Genomic DNA, 15,231 nt, shown 5'->3' on the forward strand with positions numbered 1-15,231 from the left:
TTCCCCTCTGGAACACAAATTACACTGACCCTAGTTGTAACAGCTCTACAGCTAATGCAACAAAGACCAGGATAAACCCTGCAACATTCCCGATCTGGACGGTTTAAATACTCACTGAATAAGTTCACTGAGCATCGGGGGAGTCGGATAACAAATCTTTAATTGACTGGTTTTGTTTGGGGTGAACCTTTTTGCTCCGCTATAAAAGGATGTCTGGATCACTTAAGGGAACAAACGCTATTTTTTTCCCCTGTGTCAGCATCATGCAGATCTGGTATAATCCCAGACAGCTCCCTCGAAATTGACCATACATGATGTCTGAATCCCAATCATGTTACATTTCCATCCCGACACCAGCTATGCTCATGTACCGAGAGTGTTCATTTGTACTGAATTCCAGGTGTGGGTGCAAACCCATTAGGACCTGGGCCAGTCGCCAGTCATTTCACTTTGGACCATTATGGTTGGCAGAAGGAAGACACCCATCAGTCGGGGCTACATTCAAAATGAGGTTTTAAGAGGTGAGTTTTTAAAAATCCTCAGATGCTGCCCTAAGAAGCAACAATATAAAAACATATTAATGCACAGAACCATCCAGTTCCTCAGCAGCAAGTCTATGGTCATTAGGACATTTTCCTCTGTACTAACAAGATGCATTTCAATCAATGGCAGGGTGACAAACAACAACAACAACTTGCATTTATATAGCACTTTTAACATCTCAAGGCACTTCACAAGAGCGTTATCAAAAATAATTCAACACCGAGTCTCTCAAGGAGATATCAGGACAGATGACCAAAAGCTTGGCCCAAGAGATAGGTTTTAATGAGCATCTTAAAAGAGAGAGAGAGAGAGAGAAGTTTCGGGTAGGAATTCCAGAGCTTAGGGCCTAGGCAGCTGAAGGCACGGACAATGATGCAGTGCTTAAAACTGGGGAGTGCAAGAGGCCAGGACTGAACCAGTGGGTTGTAAGACACAGAAAAACATGTTGCAAAAAAAAACTCAATTGGACCTTCATCACTGGAGTTATGGGTCCTTTCACGCTTACAACTCTCCACTGATAACAGTTCTAAATATAGTTTTAATCGAAATAAGAGTGATAGTTTTGTGTTGTGGGTTTTTAAACCAGTCCTTTCTGACCATTTTCTGTGACTTACTTGTACATTTGTGATTCTGTAGACAACATCTGGTACAAACACTCAAATAAACTGGTTCTGTATCTTGAAACATTTGTTAAAAAATACATTAAGAAAATTTATTTGGGCATTTACAAACTGTAGGCCTTGGCTGAGCAAGTGAAAGGGATCCAACGTTAGTTCCACAGTCTTCTAAATATTGAGATGCAACATGCGCAGAGCGTCCATTACTCAAACCCCAGGCTGGCTATCAATGTACAGAAATGTGCAGGACAGGCAAAGCTGCCTCCAATTGCCCCAGCAGACTCTCCCATTTCAATCTGGATAAAATATTCTTGTACTAACCATCTACATTTTCATCAACAGCAACATTTTCCAAAATATTTTTTATCAGTGCATAATAAGAAATGTTCAGAATTTAATGATGTGATCCTTCTGGCCACAATCACACACCTGTACAAGTGGGGGAGGAAGGGTAGGAAAGAAAACAAGGAAAACAAAATAAAGCAGCAGGATTGGCTCGTGTGGAGCAGAAACACCAGTTGGGCCGAATGTCCAGTTGGGCCGAATGTCCTGTAAATCCTATGTAAATTCTAAGTGATTAGCCGGCGGAGAGCAGGGATAGAGCCTTTACAGTTCAGATCCACTCGAGTCTCCATCGTAACCATACTCGGGCTGAAAGAGGACAACACAAGCACAAGTCTGTTGAGTATTTGTTCCCCTCAGTTTTTCCCACCCCCATCTCTTCTGAAGGTGCTACCCCATGTTAGAGTGAGATGTTAACAGCACCAGCAGTCCTTCAGTGCCTTATCCAGGTGGCCATTCATCCTGTGCAAGCCTGGGACAGTGGGCTATTGCACGGTGTGGGGCATCACAGCCAAGTCCGATCTATCCTCACCCGAGGTCAGCACACATACTTTCCTGCAGGAGTCAAGGAATCTGGAACAAGATTCCTGGCGGATTTTTTTTTCCTTTTAGGCTGGAACACGAGTAATGCGGCCTTGGCAGAGATCAAGTAACTGAGCAAGGATTAAGCTCGGGGCTTTCTGGTCTCTAGAGCTGGACCGAGGGAAATTCCAACCACTTAAAAAAAATATATACATGCAGATCAAGATTTCTCCCTCGTCATTCCCCCATTAGGTTCTCCATGGCTTTCCTTTCATCACACTCAAGTCAGAAGTTTGAAAGTCAGAGCTGCCGAGCCACAGGCGAGTTTTCTTTTTGTTTCTCAATTGGCTCATTGCGCAGTGTACTAAAGGTCATGAGGCGTTCTTTCTCGAGAGGCAGAACTGGACTTGCCAAGTCGGAGCTGCTTGGTGGATTATGGAGCAGTGTCCAGGGTGGGAAGAGATCCACAGGCCCAGTTCAACATGTCTTCTTACCAGAAACAGATTGCGTGGAGACGAGCGACAGTCATGGTGGGGCATAAATGCCAATGTGTGAAAAAGGAAATGTGTTTTTGAGAGGGGGTTGTAGTGGGGAAAGGACACCTGTAAAATTCAAACCTTTTATGCTTCGCTAATATTTCCCCAAAGCCAATGAAAGCACCTTAACAAGAACTCTATTCAAATTTAACATGGAGTTGCACTTGTTTCTAGTTGAAACTTTGACCTTTGTTCCAGCCTCAGTAATATCTGTAGTAACACAGCCAGCTGTGAATTGGAGGCATTGTTCGAGTGGTTGCGAGGCAGGGCAGGAACCTGATTTGGGGATTGTCCAGCACAGCAAGCAGTTACTTTCCAGAGTGAGGAGGCTGGTCAACAGTCTCTTGAAGCGATAGTTCCTTACTGAATGACACAAGCTCCCGTAATTCTTTATTTTCAAGCTTGAAAACAAAATGAAAAAAAAAATAAACGCCATGAGACGGTGCAGTTTAAGACATGTTAATGAACAATCCATTTTCAGATCTTGCTTATGTCCTTCCCCTTCTTTCTCCTCCCTGTCGCTTCTGAAGGTGCGACTCTCACTGATCTGTAGGTGTCAACGACGTTCCAATATGGCGAAGTGTCAGCCCTAGATAGTGAGTTGGCAGGTATTCAACAACAGTGGCATTATAGCCAAACCGCATCCTCCACAGATGGAGATGCAGTGGATAAAAGAATCCGGGGGTTATCTTTGTTCTCCAGGATGGTTCGGGAATAGTGGGTGGTTTTGGCAGAGGAAAGTGAGGCCCAGTAGCACTTGATGTGGTCTGATTTTCTCCCCCCTCCCCACTGTTTCTTTTTCCCACCTGGTAAATCATCCACCACCACCTCCAGGGCCACCCCAGGACTGAAACCCAACACTTACTGTGCAAGAAGTCAACCAGCAGGTTACTGGAACCCAGTAAATGATCAGTGAAGGACAATGAAATGGAAACCGAGGATATACTGACAGCAAATAGGTTTTACAGATGTTGATGTATTGTGTCAGCACAGCACCTGTACTGACACGATACATCAACATCTGTAAAACCTATTTTGATCAGCCATGATCTCATTAAATGGTGGAACAGGCTCGAGGGGCCGAATGGCCTACTCCTGCTCCTATCGTCTATGTTTCAGTGGCTATGTGAAATACTGCGGCACCCACTCAAAACTCCTACCTCCAGCTGGGCTATTTTCTCTTGAATTTGACAGTATTCTTGATCATCCACTTGAACGGCTTTCCTCATTACTGTGGCCATGTCACAGATCTGTTCCACCTGGGTTTGCAGCTCCTGGAAGTACAAGAATAAGCAACAAGGATCATCCAGGTCCACTGGACCCAGCAATGAGCAGAATCTGGGTCTACACAATGAACAATGATGGTCAGCCCTGGAACATCTGAACCCAAAAGGATAGGTCTTTGAAAGAGCCAGCTGAAAGACTGCAACTCTCAATGAGTGCAAGAAGTCACACAACACCAGGTTATAGTCCAACAGCTTTATTTGAAATCACAAGCTTTCGGAGCGCTGCTCCTTCGTCAGGTGAAGTGGCTGGCGAAGGAGCAGCGCTCCGAAAGCTTGTGATTTCAAATAAAGCTGTTGGACTATAACCTGGTGTTGTGTGACTTCTTACATTTGTCCACCCCAGTCCAACTCCGGCATCTCCACACCACTCTCAATGAGGACTGTGGTTGGATGCTTTGGGCCCGAGAGACCTTGAGCTCAGAGTGGGGAGGGCGAGGGCGGGGGCGGGGGGAGAAAATCAGACTGTACTCCCAATTCTCACCAATCCCGTTACAAAGTGTGTACTTGTGGACACTGGGCGAGAACATGTTCAGACTCTCATTTGTAATCCGCCAGTCAAATAGCTCGTTAACAACAGTGTTGTACGGCAACCCAGGAGATCCCCAATTTAACATTTTATGAAGACTTCACGGCACATCCTTCAATTGTGATTACAGGAAGTTCAAACTGGCACTCAGTTCTTTGAAATAATCTAGAGTGGTGAATCAACCATACACTACAAAGAGCCTAGTTAAACAAAACTTCAGCATACAATATCTACAGTAGCTTTCTTTACAAACGCAAGTTTAGATTACACAAAGCAGAAATATGCCATAAAATCTCAGTGCTTGAAAACATAACATTTAAGGTCAAACTTAATGCAGCGTAACACTGCCGGAACCCTACAAGAGACATCATTTACACTGCTTATATAAATTGCCCCCTAACCCCAAACAATGCAGAGCACAGAACATTATGTAACAGGGACGGTAAGGAGGGCCAGCGTGGTTAAGGACCTTTGCCGCAACCTTTTCCAAAGTTACTTACCTCTCACTTTAAGTGTAAACTGAGACAAATTTGCAAGTCCAACCTCTTAAAAGAAGAATTCTCCTGGTTTAAACTGGGATCAATTTGGGAGTAAATTGCCTGTAAATTGGAATACATTTGGGAATGCAGCTTATTACCTGGGAATGCTCCTGGTGTAAATTGGTAATCGGTGTGCTATCCAGCTTCTTCTTTGATGCTAGAAGTCGTAACATCTGCTTCCTGTATTTACTCATGATGAGTTCTAAGGCATAGCGGTGCTCCTCCAGGGAAAGCCACAACTCTGACAGAAACAAGACAAGCCACCAGCAAGTTAAGAGACAACCACACTAGTCTCAGACCATACAGGTAATAAAAATGCTCAAGATAATCCTTGCTGTATTCTTAAGAAAATGAAGTCCTACGTCCTGTATTACCATACAGCACTGGATGAAACAGGAAGCATCTAGTTTGCCTTCTACCATCCTGGTAGTCGCATGATACAACGATAATGGAGTTGTTGACTAATTATAGTAATCAATTGCTATTAATTAGTCTACAACAGACCCTGATATGGTGTGAGGAAAACCCCAGTGGCGGAGAGCTTTGGAAATCATAGGTCCAAAGTCACCTGTTTCTCTCAAGCATGCTACACTCGAGTCATGGCTCAAACTACTCATACTCTATCCCAAAATGTTATCTTCAGAAAAAACTCTATCTACAGGAAACTTTCTGGTATCCAGCACTGACGGGACCGAGCTGGTGCCGTCCCATCAAAACTGCCGTAGAAACCAGCGCCAATGTTAAAACATACGGAGCTTCTGAGCTCCGTCTGAAGCAACAAACCCTGTTGCTAGCTTCAAAACAGTCAGCGCAGCTTGCAAGTGTCTCTGTAGCTAAGCAACAGCTTCAGCTAGACGCTTGCAGAGCCTGACTGGAGAAAAAAGTGACGAAAAGTAAAAAAAACTTATCTGCACCGACTCCTGAATTTTGCCGGTGGATAGAGCTTTCCGGACATTTAACCTCCGGTTAAACAAAAGTTTCCTGTAACTTGCATCTAAATGGATCAATACTAATTGCCTTCAGTCTATTTCACATTTATGATTACTCAGGTGAATGTCTCGCTTATCTAGTGAGTTCCCAATGATAAACCCATTCCTACAAAAGCCAGTTGGGTTACTGCACAATCTTCATCCTTTCAGACAGTTTAAAAAAATAAGTTTTCCTGCTAATTTTCTGCCCTTTCCCCCCTCCACTCAAAGCCTCGACTCCTGCTGGGGCGGTTTTACAGGTTCTGATAACTCATCCAAAAGTATCAATTCTTCATGCTAGAGTCTAGACAGTGATCCTCTGCCCACAATTTTCACCAGGAGTTACTGGATTGTGATCGGGAGCAGGAAGCACTGCTTGCTTTCCCCTCAAGCCCTGGGTAGAGGCAAATTGAATCACCGCTACCCCAATGGAGATCAGTCAACATACCAGACCTGTGGTGGCAAGTGTCAGCAGGCTATTTAACCACAGGGACCATCACAGCCAAGCCTAATCCTTCCTTCACCCACATATCTGCACCTTCCAGAAAGGAGCACTAACCAGTGACCCAGGAGTGGGAACCCTGGCTGACTTTCCTCTCCTTGGCGCAGGGCGGGGGGAATGAAGACCGGTGACCCAGGAGTGGGAACCCTGGCTGACTTTCCTCTCCTTGGCTCGGGGCGGGGGGAATGAAGACCGGTGACCCAGGAGTGGGAACCCTGGCTGACTTTCCTCTCCTTGGCTCGGGGCGGGGGGAATGAAGACAACTGTGATGCCATTACTGCCACCCTGGCCGAGATTAGCTAACACCGCACAGACCTGCGACAGTTTGAAGCTGGGACCCTCCTGGTCCCTAATGCTCAGGACTACATCATGTAATGCTTCTACCCGTCTACAGAAAATCATCTACTTTAACAAAAAATCTTTTCAAACCAACTATTGAAGATTAAAAAGCAGAATATGGTAGTTACAGTAACCAGACGCCAGCCATGCAAATGAGTAGAAGTGAGAATGGAGAGTGTGCAGCACAAAATTATACAGTACACGAACGTTCCCATGTATCTTTGGATAGGACAGCCTTCCATAGAAATGAGTGACAAGGACATTCAAAAGGTAGACATGCTCAGTGAATGTACCAATTGGGCTGTTTGATGCACTCTTAACGATGTAAAGAAGTTCTGTGATGACTCACACTCCTTGTTAAATGTCTACGCAAATTTATTTGGCAGCTGGACATTTTCAAACTTCCAGAAATAAGCAAGGCTCATTTCAGAGTGCTGGGGATCGGGGTTTAATTCCAGCCTAGACAAAGGGAATAAAGTGTTTTTTTCTTTCATTCTCTTGCAAAGAGGGTTTTTCAGGCTGCCTCTCCTCAGCTGCCACACACCAAGAAACAGATCATAAATTGGGAATGATTTGGCATCAATTGGACAATCCCACTCATGCTATAAAATAGCAGGAATGACATGATGTTAGCAGCTCAGAGTCTATTCTTTCCACAGACTGTGTGAAATTGCTCTCATGGACACTGCCCATTTAATCTCCCGAGAGATCTGAATAACCATATATAAAACTCTTGGTTAAGGAGGAATGGCGGAAGAAATAGTAAAGATATACTGGTGCAGTCAGGAATGCTCCTCTACGCTCGGGCTTGTTTGGTTAGTGTAGAGGGAGCTCGAAACCAGGCAAGTCCCTTACTGGATCTTTAAGGGCTTGATGTGATCACTGAAGACAAGGAAAAAATACATTGAATTTTCCCAGCATGAAATTCTCCAGCTTTGATAAGCATGAGATATACCAAAAATTCCCGTCAATATCAGATTTCGATTGTGTCTGGACTGAACAACCAGCCACTGGTTCACCATATGCAGGCATCGTACAACAACAACTTCTTTTATACAGCACCTTTAATGTAGTAAAACATCCCAAGGCGCTGCACAGGAGTATTATAAGACAAAATAATTTGACACTGAGCCACATAAGGAGAAATTAGGGCAGGTGACCAAAGGCTTGGTCAAAGAGGTAGGTTTTAAGGAGCGTCTTAAAGGAGAAAAGAGAGGTAGCGAGGCGGAGAGGTTTAGGGAGGGAATTCCAGAGCTTAGGGCCTAGGCAACAGAAGGCACGGCCACCAATGGTGGAGCAATTATAATCAGGGATGGTCAAGAGAGCAGAATTAGAGGAGCGCAGATATCTGTGGGGCTGCAGGAGATTACAGAGATAGGGAGGGGTGAGGCCATGGAGGTATGTGAAACATAGAAGATAGGAGCAGGAGTAGGCCATTTGGCCCCTCGAGCCTGCTCCGCCATTCAATGCGATCATGGCTGATCATCCAAATTCAGTACCCTGTTCCTGCCTTCTCTCCATATCCCTTGATCCCTTTAGCCTTAAGAAATATATCCAACTCCTTCTTGAATATATTTAATGAATTGGCCTCTACTGCCTTCTTTGGCAGAGAATTCCACAGGTTCACCACTCTCTGGGTGAAGAAATTCCTCCTCATCTCTGTCCTAAATGGCTTACCCCTTATCCTTGGACTGTGACCCCTGGTTCTGGACTCCCCAACCATCGGGAACATCCTTCCAGCATCTAGTCTGTCTAGTCCTGTTAGAATTTTATAAGTTTCGATGAGATCCCCTCTCATTCTTCTAAACTCCAGCGAGTACAAGCCCAATCAACCCAATCTCTCCTCATACGTCATTCCTGCCATCCCAGGTATCAGCCTGGTGATTCTTCGCTGCACTCCTTCCATGGCAAGAACATTCTTCCTCAGATAATGCGACCAAAACTGCACACAATACTCAAGATGTGGTCTCACCAAGGCCCTATACAACTGCAGCAAGACATCCTTGTTCCTGTACTCAAACCCTTTCGCTACGAAGGCCAACATACCATTTGCCTTCTTAACCGCCTGCTGCACCTGCATGCTTACTTTCAGCGACTGGTGCACAAGGACACCCAGGTCTCATTGCACTTCCCCTTCTCCCAATCTATTGCCATTCAGATAATAATCTGCCTTCCTGTTTTTGACACCAAAGTGGATAACCTCACATTTATCCACGTTATATTGCATCTGCCATGCTTCTGCCCAATCACCCAACCTGTCCAAATCATACTGGAGTTTCTCGGCATCCTCCTCACAGCACACACGCCCACCCAGCTTTGTGTCGTCTGCAAACTTGGAGATATTACATCTAGTTCCCTCGTCCAGATCATTAATATATATTGTGAATAGCTGGGGTCCAAGGACCGATCCCTGCGGTACCCCACTAGTCACTGCCTGCCACTCGGAAAAAGACCCGTTTATTCCAACTCTTTGCTTTCAGTCTGCCAACCAGTTCTCTATCCAAGTCAATACCTTGCCCCCAATCCCACGTGCCTTAATTTTACACGCTAATCTCTTATGCGGGACCTTATCGAAAGCCTTTTGAAAATCCAAATACACCACTGGTTCTCCCTTATCTATTTTACCAGTTACATCCTCAAAAAATTCCAGTAGATTAGTCAAGCACGATTTACCTTTTGTAAATCCATGTTGACTTGTCCGATCCGGTCACTTTTTTTCCAAGTGCTCTGCTATTACATCCTTTATAATGGACTCTAGCATTTTCCCCACTACCGATGTCAGGCTTACCGGTCTGTAATTCCCTGTTTTCTCTCTACCACCCTTTTTGAACAGTGGGGTAACATTCGCTACCTGCCAATCCATGGGTACTGTTCCAGAGTCTATCGAATTTTGGAAGATGACCTGTAATGCATCTACTATTTCTAGGGCCACTTCCTTAAGTACCCTAGGATGTAGATTATCAGGCCCTGGGGATTTATTGGCCCTCAATCCCATCAATTTCCCTAACACCATTTCCCTACAAATACTGATTTCTATCAGTTCCTCCCTTTCATTAGACCCTATGTTCCCTGACATCTTTGGGAGGTTATTTGTGTCCTCCTTTGTGAAGACAGAACCAAAGTATGTATTTAATTGGTCTGCCATTTCTTTGTTCCCCATTATAAATTCCCCTGATTCTGACTGCAAGGGACCTACGCTTGACTTCACCAATCTTTTTCTCTTCACATATCTATAAAAGCTTTTACAGTCAGTTTATATGTTCCCTGCAGTGATGAGAATTTTTAAATCGAGGTGTTGCTTAACCGGGAGCCAATGTAGGTCAGCAAGCACTGGGGTGATGGGCGAACGGGACTTGGTGAGAGTTAGGACATGGGCAGCCGAGTTTTGGATGACCAGAGGTCTTAATTAGTAAGGAAAGAAAAACCTTTATTTTCCTGCTGCAGATCCCGGATCTGTGTGTTCTCCTGAGAGAGGACAGCGTGAGGTTTGTGATTGGCCAGCTTCTTCAGCGCAGCAAAATCTTCCTGGTTCTGAAAATAAAGCAGAGTGAAATTACAGCACAATTCGCAGTTCAAACTTTGCCGTTTTGCCCTATTCTTTGCTGAGCTAGTGGTCTGCTGCTGCTATTGTCCACTTCACTAATGAAATAGGTCCAGGATCACAGAACACACATTCATATGATGGTGCTTGTTCTTTTAATTAGACACATGGAGTAATTAACAAGTAGGTTTTAATTCGCACAAAGCTATTTTGTTCATGCAGCTCCGTGCCTGTCTGCCTCCGCTCCCCGCCCCCAGGCTGCCCCTCCGCTCTTAAGGGCTCCAGAACTAGTATATGGTGTCAGTGTAACCCTATGATCTGGATCACCAGAGGGCCCCACTGCTGCTGTGAAGTACATGGTCAGCAACAGGGTCTTGTTCAATGACTGAATCCTGGAAGTCCCATGAAAAATACCACACTGGCGAGTGTCAAATTGAACAGAGGGGGGGGACTGCAGAAAGGGACTGTAGTAACCAACCTACTAGTGTGAATTCAATATAAAAACAAGGCATTTCACAATTAGGAGTTTGGGAAAAGAACACCAAGCTGGAAAAGACGAGATTAAGGAGACCTGACCAAAACTTGGTCAAAGAGATTATTTTTTTAAAGAAGGTTTTTAAAGAAGTGGGAGAGGAGGAAATTCCAGAGAGTTCTTCTTAGGCAGGTGGCTGAATTTATAATGGGGAACAAAGAAATGGCAGACCAATTAAATACATACTTAACCAGGTGGCTGAAGCCTCTGCTGCCAATAGTGGGGTAAAGGGGGAAGTGATACCCAATAGCACTGTGGGAGTACCTTCACCACACGGACTGCAGCAATTCAAGGCGGCGGCTCACCGCCACCTTCTCAAGGGCATCTAGGATGGGCAATAAATGTCAGCCTTGCCAGCGACACCCAAGAATTAATTTTTTTAAATGCACAAAAGACTGTAGTCAGAGCAATGGAGGGGCACATGGTGGAAGAGATTGCAGACAGAGTGGGGCGAGGCCATGGAGGGACGAAAAGATGAGGACAAAACGAACAGGGACACTGTCACACAGGGAAAGCTATATGGACTAAGATGCACTGGCACATGGCAGCATAGATGCATGGAACAGGGCATCCACTCCATGGGAGGAACAGTACAAGTTAAGCGTTCAAGACTTATTTGGCAGCTGGTCTTCGCCTTACCTGGTCTGGGATTCCTGTCCCAACTTCCTTCATACTCTCCACCCGTTTGTTGAGTGTGGTGGTCTGTTCGATTAGAGACTCGGCTGCATTGTCGTGATCCTTCAGTCGCTCCACCAAGGCCTTTGCATCAGCCAACACCTTCTCTATTGTGCATGCCATCACTAGGGAATAGAAATAGAATAAACTGTTGGGTTTGAGATTGACAGAGAGCTGGGTTGGAGAATCTGCTGGTCTAGTCTGACTTTTATTTCCCACTCTCATCATTAGAAGTTTTTGTTTTGCAATAATAGTTTTTTTTTCCCATTTCATTTTTCTCTCCTGAAGCAGTCAATTCCTTGCTGGGATCAGGTTCCATGGGAACGGGGGGTTCCAAATCATTACCCAATTCTTCATAATCTATCACGGTTCATTCTTCATAAGTGAGTCTGAACAGTGATAGTCAGCAGGTTATCCATCCAAGGAGAGCATCATAGCTATGCCCGACCCTATTCTCAGTCAACATGTATCCTTCCCCCTCTACAACAGGAATCACTTGATAGTGACTAGGATTGGGAACTCTGACTGATTGTTCCCCATCTCTGACCCAAGACTGTTGGAAGCAATAGCAATGCTCCTACTGTCACTCCAGCTCAGATCAGAGAACTCAACACAGACCAGGAACTGAACCCAGAATCTTGCTGGTCTCTATGGCTCAGTTCCACATTGGGCATTACATTTACAAAAAGGAGAGCCTGGGTAAAATGGTCTTTATCACCACATCACCAACCATCTTCTTCTAGAAGCATTCCCAGGTGACAAAGTGGATTTAAATTGGGATAGTCTGAATGAAAATGGGAAAACTGTCCTCACCAGTCAACATTGTAGAGAAAATAGGAAAACCATGTGTCTGTACACCAAACTAGTGATAGGAAAAAGTGAGAAACGCATGCACACCTTCTAACCCGAGGAAAATTTTGTAAGCGTGAAGACTCAGTCAAGTGCTGAGGGTGTGAGGTAAAACCAAATCTGCTGGAGAAGGTGCAGAAGTTTTTGATTGTCACAAACCTTTAATTTATTCTGTTTGATAATATACTAGCAAACTGAAAATGCATGTGCATATAAAGGATGCAGGTGATTCACCTTCATTTGTGAACAAAGTCTGCATTTGGGCCAGAATTAAGAACTGCTCTCAGTTACAAACAATAATAGCAGCATTTTGCTATTCACCATCTACAACACAATCCCACCCATCTCCCAGCTCAGCCCTGGCTTCAGCTCAGAAACAAACTCCTCGCCTCTCACTTCCCATCCACAACCAGCTGCTGTGCCTTTAACTCTCTCAGTACCTGCTGCCGTGGCTGCAGCTCTCACTCTCCCACCCTGAAAGATTTCCTGCTACTTATTCAACACTTTTCAAACCCTTGACTTGTTCTTCACCTCTCCCTGCAGATTGTTCCACTTCCTGCTCCACACCAACATGCGTCACTTCCTCATCAGCCCCACTCGCCCAGGTCCGAGCGCGTCATCTTTCAGGGCGGGGCGGGGCGGAGCGAGGGGTGGCTCACTGAGTGTCTCCCAGGTCCTAGCGCTCCCTGATATCAACCCAATCATTCAATGTTTGCCAAGTCTTCAAGCCTGTGGACCATGCCTGCTGAGTTACGTGCCAAAGAAATACCTTGGGGTTTACACTCTGAATTCAAAGCTCCTTTATTCAAATTGCCTGTTAATTTGAAACAGAACAATGCAAGGCAGGAATAAAAGCAGAAAATGCTGGAAAGCACTCGGCAGGTCAGGCAGCCCAGAATCATAGAATGGTTACAGCACAGAAGGAGGCCATTCGGCCCGTCGAGCCCGTGCCGGTTCTCTGCAAAAGCACTTCAGCTAGTCCCACTCCCCTGCCCTTTCCCCATAGCCCTGCAAATTTTTTTTCGTTCAGGTACTTATCCAATTCCCTTTTGAAAGCCACGATTGAATCTGCCTCCTCCACCCTTTCAGTCAGTGCATTCCAGATACTAACCACTCGCTGCGTAAAAAAGTTTCCCCCCATATCGCCTTTGGTTCTTCTGCCAATCACCTTAAATCTGTGTCCTCTGGTTCTCGACCCTTCTGCCAATGGGAACAGTTTCTCTCTATCTACTCTGTCTAGACCCCTCTTGATTTTGAACACCTCTACCAAATCTCCTCTGCTCTAAGGTTGTTCTCCTTCTCTGCTCTAAGGAGAACAACCCCAGCTTCTCCAGTCTATCCACGTAACTGAAGTCCCTCATCCTTGGAACCATTTTTGTAAATCTTTTCTGCCCCTCTCTAAGGCCTTCACATCCTTCCTAAAGTGCGGTGCCCAGAATTGGAAACAATACTCCAGTTGAGGCTGAACCAGTGTTTTATAAAGGTTCATCATAACTTCCTTGCTTTTGTACTCTATACCTTTACTTATGAAGCCTAGGATCCCATGTGCTTTTTTAACTGGTTTCTCAACTTGCCCTGCCACCTTCAACGATTTGTGCACATATACCCCCAGGTCTCTCTGTTCATACACCCCATTTAGAATTGTACCCTTTATTTTATATTGCCTCTCCTCGTTCTTCTTACCAAAATGTATCACTTTGCACTTTTCTGAATTAACTTTTCATCTGCCATGTGTCTGCCCATTCCACCAGCCTGTCTGTGTCCTCTTGAAGTCTATCACTATCCTCCTCATTGTTCACTGTACTTCCAAGTTTTGTGTCATCTGCAAATTTTGAAATTGTGCCCTGTACACCCAAGTCCAGGTCATTCATATATATCAAGAAAAGCAGTGGTCCTAGTAACGACCCCGGGGAATACCACTGTATACCTTCCTCCAGTCCAATAAACAACCGTTCACCACTACTCTCTATTTCTTATCACTTAGCCAATTTCATATCCATGCTGCCACTGTCCCTTTTATTCCATGGGCTTGAACTTTGCTGGCAGCTGTGGAGAGAGAAACACACAAAGGCACACTAATCTCTCCCTTTGTTCCTTTGGTGATGATCTTAAATTTATGCCCACTAATTACTGGCTCATTGACCAGTGGAAATAACTTTTCCTGATTAACGTTATCAAATCATAATTTTGAACATCTTTATTAGATCTCCTCTTAAACTTCGCTGTTCGAATAAAAAGAGCTCCAGTTCTTCCTTATAACGAAATCCTCTCAGCCATGGTGTCATATTAGTGAGTCTCTTCTGCACGGCCTTGACATCCTTCCTAAAGTAAAGCGCCCAAAGCTAGACACAATATTCGAAATGTGGCCTAATAAATGACTTGTATTGGTTTAGCTTTACATCTTTGCTTTTGTGCTGTACGCCCATATTTATAAAGCTGAGGATCTTACACAGCCTTCCGTAAACTTTAAAACATTTATATATCTGAATGCCAAATCTAAAATTTTACCATTTTGTATATATGTCATTTCCTCATTCTTTCCCCCCAAAATATATCGCCTTACTTTTCTCCACATTAAATTTCATCTGACATCTATCTCTCCAATCTACAAACCTGTCTATATCCTCCTGAAATTACTTACAGTCCTCTTCACAGGTAATCATGTTTTTGTCTTGTCTGCAAATTTTGACTTTGTACCTCCACACACACAGAGCACAGAGCGGTCTGCACAGAGCGGGATTAAACGGAGTGGACTTGAATAGAGTGCTTTGGTTGGGAATTTGGAAAGAGTGGGAATTCAGAGACGAGGGGGAAGGAGTTGTTGCTTTTTGCCTACACTACTTGTAATGCTTTGTGTTACAGGTAGATATTTAATTGCAGTTCCCTTAACTTAATCTAGATCAAGTAAATAGTC

General features: G+C 44.6%; 1 protein-coding gene across 2 annotated transcripts; it reads right to left on the reverse strand.

Moving 5' to 3' along the window:
* Positions 1 to 1,229: 1,229 nt before the first annotated feature.
* On the reverse strand, positions 1,230 to 12,981 carry sike1 (suppressor of IKBKE 1). 2 transcript variants are annotated; one of them, XM_086011625.1, is made up of 6 exons: positions 12,849 to 12,981; positions 11,433 to 11,593; positions 10,146 to 10,251; positions 5,010 to 5,152; positions 3,721 to 3,834; positions 1,230 to 2,961 (listed from the first exon to the last, which is right to left on the reverse strand). In XM_086011625.1, exons 2-6 carry the CDS (start codon positions 11,589 to 11,591, stop codon positions 2,869 to 2,871), a joined length of 615 nt encoding a protein of 204 aa, XP_085867751.1. In that variant the 5' UTR covers positions 11,592 to 11,593; positions 12,849 to 12,981; the 3' UTR covers positions 1,230 to 2,868. The 2 variants fall into 2 exon arrangements, with proteins under 2 accessions (XP_085867751.1, XP_085867752.1); XM_086011626.1 differs by lacking the exon at positions 12,849 to 12,981 and adding an exon at positions 12,758 to 12,848.
* Between the last annotated feature and the right edge of the window lie 2,250 nt (positions 12,982 to 15,231).

Source organism: Somniosus microcephalus, chromosome 18 (assembly GCF_052327205.1).
Source record: "Somniosus microcephalus isolate GS21.2 chromosome 18, FLI_Smic_1.0, whole genome shotgun sequence".
NCBI lineage: Eukaryota > Metazoa > Chordata > Chondrichthyes > Squaliformes > Somniosidae > Somniosus > Somniosus microcephalus.

Excerpts from the sequence above, each read along its gene's own strand:
- sike1 (XM_086011625.1), bottom strand. The coding sequence starts at position 11,591 with ATGGCATGCACAATAGAGAAGGTGTTGGCTGATGCAAAGGCCTTGGTG. Across the intron at positions 5,153-10,145 it reads TCTGCAGCAGGAAAATAAAG|AGTTGTGGCTTTCCCTGGAG; the intron begins GTTTTTCTTTCC and ends TGTTTCTGTCAG. Across the intron at positions 2,962-3,720 it reads AGAAAATAGCCCAGCTGGAG|CTTGAAAATAAAGAATTACG; the intron begins GTAGGAGTTTTG and ends TTTGTTTTCAAG.